The sequence below is a fragment of the Cucumis melo genome, chromosome 5 (assembly GCF_025177605.1).
Source record: "Cucumis melo cultivar AY chromosome 5, USDA_Cmelo_AY_1.0, whole genome shotgun sequence".
In the NCBI taxonomy this organism is placed as follows: domain Eukaryota; kingdom Viridiplantae; phylum Streptophyta; class Magnoliopsida; order Cucurbitales; family Cucurbitaceae; genus Cucumis; species Cucumis melo.
The window spans coordinates 28,803,587-28,811,201 of NC_066861.1; the positions used below are offsets into that span (position 1 = coordinate 28,803,587).

Below are 7,615 nucleotides of genomic sequence, written 5' to 3' on the forward strand. Positions count from 1 at the left end.
CAACAGAGAGAAGCCTGTGTCTTGATGACCTAATGCAGTGGAACACAACTTATCTAATGCTGATTGCTGCACTTGAGTTGAAAGAAGTTTTTTCGTGCCTGGATAGTTCGGATCCAGATTTCAAGGAAGTGCCAACAAGAGAGGATTGGAGGCAAGTTGAGACTCTTTGCTCGTGTTTGAAAGTTCTCTTTGATGCTGCAAGCATTCTCAGCACCATAAACAACCCAACCGTGATTACCTTTTTTCACGAAGTATGGAGGATTCACTTGGAGCTTGCCCGTGCACTCACGAGTGAAGATCCGTTCACTTGCAGCCTCACTCAAATGATGCAAGAAAAGATCAACAAATATTGGAAGGATTGTGGCCTGATTCTAGCTGCAGCTGTAGTTATGGATCCTCGGTTCAAGATGAAACTCGTAGAGTTTAGTTTCAATAAACTTTACGGTGAAGAAGCTCCAGCTTACATTAAGATCGTTGACGATGGGATCCATGAACTCTTCCATGAATATATCACGCTCCCGTTGCCTCTAACGCCAACTTACGCCGATGAAGGGAATGCAGGAGGCAACATCAAGTCAGAAGGGCCCCAGAGTGGAAGTCTTCTGTCAGACAATGGACTCACAGATTTTGATGTCTACATAATGGAGACTTCAAGCCAACAAATGAAATCCGAACTTGATCAGTATCTAGCCGAGTCGCTGCTACCTCGTGTGCAGGACTTCGACTTACTAGGCTGGTGGAAGCAAAACAAGATGAAGTATCCAACGCTTTCAACAATGGCTCGTGATATTTTATCAATACCAGTTTGTACTCTTCCCCCCGAATCAATATTTGATATGGAGATTAAGGAGATGGATCCATATCGGAGTTCATTGCGACCAGCCACCGTTGAAGCAATTATATGTACACGGGACTGGATCCAATGTGGATTTGCAGAAGTTTCTGATTCACTTGTAAAAATGGAATGTTAGAGCCTAAGCCATGGTGTTTTTTGTGTATTATTTAGGCTGTGGGAATCATATATATATATCCTTTTAGAATCTCTCTAGTCACCATTAACATAGCTTATGTATTCCAAATTCTTCAACAGGTTGAATTGAAGAGGAAGGTTGGTCTTTGTTACCAATTGAAATGAGATTTTAGCTGCAGGATGGTGAAATGCTTCTCATTTTCAGTCTAATGTTCTTTCCCTTACATTTTATACATGTTGGTTGGTTGTTGGCTTACTATTGGTAATTTCCCCCATTAATAAAAGGTAATGGGAAGGAGTTCTTTGTATATATTTATTCTTGTTCTTATTACTTTTTAAATTTTTTTCATTTGCAATTTAATTCAAAACTTTGAATCGCAATGATATGATTCAATGTTCAAATCTTTGGACTCATATATAATACACACATAGGTTCTTTATACTATTTTGGTTGTTACATGTTTATAAAATTTAAATTTAGAAGTCTACATTATTCTACCAATGATATCACCGGCAGATTTAGTATAGGTCAAGATCACCAGCAGATTTAGTATAGGTTTAGGGGTGCTTGAGCCTCCCTAAACTTTTAAACTTTATTGTCTTTATATAATATATAAAGAAAACTATTTGGTTACTTTGTTCGTAAGTCTCCTTCCAAAAAATTGTTAAAATATTTTTATTAGTAGAGACCGTTGGTCTACTTATATAATACTAATAAATTTCAAAGCAGGTAGTTTGACGATTATCCGAAATAACTTTTAAATTTTATTTTAAACCATTTTTATTAAAAGAGTTTAAATAAAAATGATTTTTTAAAAAAAAAACACACTTTTTTTTTTACACAAACTTAATTATTATTCAAAATTTGTAATTAGAAACACAAGTTAAAAAAAAAGAAAACAAATAACTAAAATAGGAGCGAAAAAAGAGCGCCGAGGAAAACGAATCAGAACTGTACGGAAATTGGAACCTACGCCTATAAGGCTCTGCCACGTGTGCATTAGTGGCGCATTCTTTGACTTTTCTTTATCATCTCCTTTGTTTAACGTTTTAACGCCATTCTCAGTGAGAGAGCAAAGAAGAAGGAATCAAAAGAAGCTTTGAAGCTATGGCGTTCGCCGAGAGAACTGAGACGAAGACGACGCTGCTTCCACTTCTTCATAAGCAAGTAGGAAATGATGAGCTGAAACCACCGCCTGCTGGATCCGCCATGACTAAGAAAGGAGCTTATGCTGCTGTTTCTTATATGGCTTCCGCTGGTTCTTCTTTTTCACTTTCTCCTTCCATGTTTCTATGCTGTTTTAGGATTTATTCTACGTTTGGAATATTGCATGGAAACTAGAAATACTCTCCTCTGCATTTTTGTTCCATACGTTTAGTGACAACGAGGCCTATCTTTGCCATAGTATGATATTGTTCGATTTAAACGTAAACTCTTATGACTATGCTTTTGGTTTCACAATAAAATTTTCCATACCAATGGATATAGTTGTCTGCATTTCCAACATCCTTCCCTCATCGAGCCTGATAGTCATCCTTCTGTCTAACTCTTATCTAGACTAACTCCTCTCACTGGAGCACACCATTCAAGTCTCATTCGACACTTAAGGATCCTAACGGCACATTTAAGTTACGAGCATGAATCATATACCAATTTTTAGTGTCAAAAATGCCTCTAGATATCTTCATACAAGTGTGATATTGTCAACTTTGGGCTTCAAGACTGGTGACATTGCTTTTGGTTTCACCTTAAAAGGTCTTGTACAAATGAAGATAGTTTTCTGCATTTGTAACAGTCCATACTTCAAATACCACTTGTTTGTTCCTATTTTCACTTTTGGATTCTTCCTAATCACTTTGGCATGCTTTGAGGAATGAGGAAAGAAAGAAATTGACAAAGTGACGACAGATGTGTGGAACAACAACTGAATTTCTCATTATTTCACTTAAAAGTCTTGTTTTCATTTCAGAAAAGGGAGGGGTGGGACAAAAATATGTATGTTTGATTTTGTAGATAGTGCTGTTTGATTTTTGAAGAATGTTTGGATGAATCTTCGCTTCAGTTTGAGAGAACAATAATATACTGAGTGTATGTTATATTAACTGAATCGTGATGGATTGCGTTGGAAACTGGAGGAGGATCGCTTTCACAGTGAGAGAGAAACACAAACACCAAATTATTTGAGATCATCATTGTTTAAGGCTTGTTTGGAATGACTTTCTACAACTTAGTTTGACTACTAGACTTTTCAAAGTGCCTATAAAGGTCTAGAGAATAAAGTAGTGTATAAAGTACTTATTGGCTCACTTCAATGAAAGTTGTTTCAGTAAAAAAAAAAAAAAAGAAAGGTACTTATTGGCACACTCACTATATGGATATGATGGGTTGATAGACAGAGAGTTAGCAAGCAAGTTGTGGGTCTTTAGAGAAGGATAGTGAGGGAGAGGTAGTGAGTGCATGGTGGGACTTGCAAGATGAAAGCACTTTTTAGTGGAGTACGAATGTGATAAAATCTATAGTGCTAGTGAGATGACAAGGTTGAATGGTGGTGGAGGCTGCCTATCACGCTTAAAAAGTTTGAAAGCAAGGTCCTTTCACACCATTTTTTACCTACCATGTATAAATTTTTTTTTTTTAATAATTATTATTTTATTATTTTTTTTCCTTCTTATTTGTCTTTTACAAAATAATGCAGCGAGAAATGGTTCATTGAGAATACCATCATGGGTAAATCTTTCAATAAAGTGATCCTTTTGGCCTAATGGTAAAAAGGAGGCATAGTCTCAATAAATGACTAAAGGGGTCAAGGATTCAATCCACGGTGATCACCTACTTAGGAATTAATATTTTATGAGTTTTCTTGACCACCTAAATGTTGTAGGGTCCGGTGAGTTGTCTTCAAGCAAAAGAAATGGTTCATTGAGAATGAGAATAGAGTTACATCTTGGGTCACACCAAATAGTACTCTTTTAAGAATTATGGAAAGAAAAATAGTTAGGTGCTGCTTCGTCTCCACCCATGTCAGTGCAGCACAGGCAAATGTCAAATAAAAAACTGCCTTGTGGTAGTTTTTATATTTTTTATTCTTTTTCTTTTGTGTGTGTGTTTAGAAGATGGGGGCGTATGGGTTAGGTGCAGCCTAATCATGGCTCTTAAGATAAAATTATTGCTTTTGAATACAAGCAAGCCAAGCCCAAATTCAGTTCATGTCTTGTTTATATCCTCTGAAGTCTAAACTAGATAATATATTGATGGTTTGAATGATCATATTGCTTGACTATGATGCACTTCTCATCACTTTTCTACTTCAATATGGAATAGAGTAATAAAAATTGTTCTTGGGAACTATTCTTATAATTGGATCTGTTGTGGTATTGGACGAACAATACTTACTGTCAACTGTACTTGAGATAATCATCGTATACCTTCATTTCGTGGACTAATAATTATTAACACCAGGTTCTTGAGTTGTTATTTTCTATTTTTACTTTTTAGATGCTTGTATGAAGAGCCTCGAAGGCTTGAATTGAACACTGGTTTTAGTGCTTCTTAAAATCTTTCCTTCAATTATTGAATTTTGAATGTAGTTTTATAAGAGATAAACTTGTTTGCATTTAATTACAATGATACCGTCTTGTTTTGTCATCTATCCTGCAGTTCTGTTGCTAATGTTCAACAAAGCAGCTCTTTCTTCTTACAACTTTCCATGTGCTAATGTCATCACTCTTTTCCAGGTAGAAGATCTACTGTTTTCCTAATGGAATAAACTATATTCCCTTCTTAGTAAATATCACAGTTTACATTCTTCAGATTATGTGTTCATGCACACTTCTATATGCATTGCGCCGTTGGAAGATTATCTCTTTCACAGTGGGTGGTGAATCTCAAAGCATCAGTGTTGGAAGGTCAATGATCCTTGTACCTTTCAAAACTTTGGTTAAAACACTTCCCCTCGCCTTATCATATTTGTTTTACATGGTATGTATGTTATGAGATGTTTTATTTATCCCAAGCAAAATAGTAATCTCTTGTAAAATCTACTTACAAATTTTTCCCTGATAAAGGTTGTAACTATGGAATCCGTTCGTGGGATCAATGTTCCAATGTATACAACATTGAGGAGAACTACTGTAGCATTTACAATGATTGCTGAGTACTTGTTGACTGGCCAGACTCATTCACCTTTTGTTGTTGCGAGGTAGGCAAGCATGGTGTTGGGAAAAGCCTACTACTGCTACTGCAGGACCAAACAGAACAATTAAAAGGAAAACACAAGGGTTTACATGGAAAACTCCATACTCTGAGAAAAACCATGGCCCAGTAGAAAAAAAATTACTATGTAAAAATTTGTTACAATCACATAGAATAATTCTCTCCTTAATCTCAATTACAAGTACTCTCTCCAAACTTTTATACTACTCATAGCCTTTTAACTTCACTCTCAAACTAGATAATACAAAAGAGAACTTAACCAGGTTAACACACCCAACTTATAGTATTTCTAACAAGGACAATTCAAAACCATAGTTATTGGATTCTTTTATAGTGTTTGGAGCCTATTACTTCCTTGACCTTTTTCGATGTGGATAGATGGATTTATAATATTATGTCAAAACTCATCTCATGGTGCATGCATCTCTCTTCTTGTTTTTCTTTTTGTTCTGTGAATTTGATGAATATCTGGATCTCTTTTCTAGCTAAGAGAGGTAACAGTATTAAATGAATAAGAAAGTAGCATGGCAGTGAACTGAAGGTTTCACATTCATAAGCTTTTTTGGCAATGCTAATTCATTTCCTACCTGAAAAATTTAAGGATTCATCAGTGTGGGGATGATTATACTTGGCGCAGTGGTGGCTGGATCCAGGGATTTGTCATTTGATACCTACTCCTATGCTGTGGTCTTCGTTGCAAATATATGTACTGCTCTATATCTTGCCTTTATTGCTCGTATAGGTAATGATATGAAACTTCTTTTTCTCATCTATTTAATGTTGAAGTTGTGACACATTTTGTTTGACACTTGTAAGTACTTCCAGGGAAATCCAGTGGTCTGAATACCTTTGGCCTTATGTGGTGCAATGGTTAGAGGATTTTTTTTCTATTAATTTACTTTTTGAATAATTCTTTCATTGTTGTGACAAGCTTTAGTTTTGTATTCATCTTCATAGGGGTAATATGTGGGCCTCTTTTGCTACTCTGGATAACAATCAGGGGAGATGTCGAAACAACATTAAATTTCCGTTACCTATTTTCATTCGGCTTCCAGGTATCTCTTCATATTGTGTTTCTCAATGCTCACCTGCTTGAACAATAAGTGCTTGCTTGTAACTTTGATGGGCGAAACAATTCTCATGCTTGTTTAATTTCTTAAACTTCTAACTTTTAATCATGCTTTGCAGTGTGTGATGCTTCTCTCCTGTATAATGGCTTTCTTGATCAACTACTTTGTATTTCTAAATACAACTCTCAATTCAGCACTGACACAAACAGTCTGTGGTAATTTGAAGGTGAGCAATCGTTAGTTCCTAAATCTTCTTATGCTATATGGAACACGAACAAGCTTTTAACAATCTTCTTCTTCATACTTCTACTGTTTTTCATACTCACTCATGTCTGCGGATGCATATCTAGGGTTTGTTTAGAATAACTTTTCGAGTTTTAAATGTATAAAAACACTTTTTTAAACACTTAAAAAGATACCAAACAAGCACTAAAACTCTGTTTGGCAAAACCACTTGTGAAAATGGTATTGTGCCTTTACTAAAACAAAACTATTTCCCATATTGAATTAGTTGGTATGGAAGGACACAAAAGACAAATGTTTCCTCCCTTTTTCTTTAGCCAGATTTTGAGACTTTACTGTGTATAGATACATTCGATATGATCTTTTACATTCACTTTCGACTTTTGAACGGTCAATTATAGGATGTTTTTAGCATTGGGGTCGGCTGGTTTCTGTTCGGCGGACTTCCCTATGATTTCGTAAGCCAATATCTTTTACTTTGGAGACTTTGATCTGCATCTTTTTGTTTTTGTTTTTGGTTAACTTGTCAGTTTTTTCTTCTGGTGTGTTTTTTTAGCTTAATATTGTTGGGCAGTCACTTGGCTTCATGGGATCTTGCTTGTATGCCTATTGCAAGCTTCATGGGAAATAAGATATCAAGATGAGGCTGCCTTCTATGCTTTGGAGTCATCTCTTATATACAAAAAAGAATGTATAGGTTAATGTTGTGCTGACTTCTGCTTGCTTGTCAGCTCCCAAATTTTGATGCAATCATTTCACGTTGTGAAAATGCCAAGGAGGAAGGATGTAGAACATCTAAGTTTATTTTTCATATAATTTTCTAAGTGAATCTCTCACACCCACCTCAAAAAATACTTCTTTGATTAGGTCGGATAAATATAAAATCAAAAGTTAGTTTCAGTTTGGAATGACTTTCTAAGTGTTTAAAAATACTCTGCTTTTACATTTAAAAACAGTTTTCAAAAATTTGAAAAGTCGTTCCAAACAGACTTTTCAACAGTTGTTGAATTGAAATACTTAATTAGTTGTTGTTTCAATCATTTGGATGATTAATCTTGATTTTTGTTTTGTTTCAAATTTTTTTCATATTTATTTGGGTGATCATGAAAGTTCATCTGA

The 7,615-nt window shown here is 35.3% G+C and overlaps 2 protein-coding genes across 6 annotated transcripts in view; both read left to right on the plus strand.

Annotated features, from left to right (window-relative positions):
- Positions 1 to 1,135, plus strand: part of LOC103496833 (zinc finger BED domain-containing protein DAYSLEEPER) — a 4,166-nt gene extending 3,031 nt beyond the window's left edge. For both annotated transcript variants that reach the window (XM_008458842.3, XM_008458851.3), the window contains exon 2: positions 1 to 1,135. This exon is cut by the window's left edge. In XM_008458842.3, the coding sequence (XP_008457064.2) occupies positions 1 to 971 (971 nt within the window). In that variant the 3' untranslated portion in view covers positions 972 to 1,135.
- Positions 1,136 to 2,000: 865 nt separating this feature from the next.
- On the plus strand, positions 2,001 to 7,404 carry LOC103496847 (UDP-N-acetylglucosamine transporter UGNT1-like). 4 transcript variants are annotated; one of them, XM_008458894.3, is made up of 10 exons: positions 2,001 to 2,138; positions 4,629 to 4,705; positions 4,782 to 4,949; positions 5,036 to 5,169; positions 5,795 to 5,925; positions 6,000 to 6,053; positions 6,141 to 6,238; positions 6,372 to 6,479; positions 6,898 to 6,954; positions 7,053 to 7,404. In XM_008458894.3, the coding sequence occupies exons 2-10, from the start codon at positions 4,640 to 4,642 to the stop codon at positions 7,125 to 7,127; spliced, it is 891 nt and encodes a 296-aa protein (XP_008457116.2). In that variant the 5' UTR covers positions 2,001 to 2,138; positions 4,629 to 4,639; the 3' UTR covers positions 7,128 to 7,404. The 4 variants fall into 4 exon arrangements, with proteins under 4 accessions (XP_008457116.2, XP_008457083.2, XP_008457090.2 ...); XM_008458861.3 differs by having other exon boundaries at positions 2,019 to 2,229; XM_008458868.2 differs by having other exon boundaries at positions 2,020 to 2,229; positions 6,009 to 6,053.
- The last annotated feature ends 211 nt before the right edge of the window (positions 7,405 to 7,615 follow it).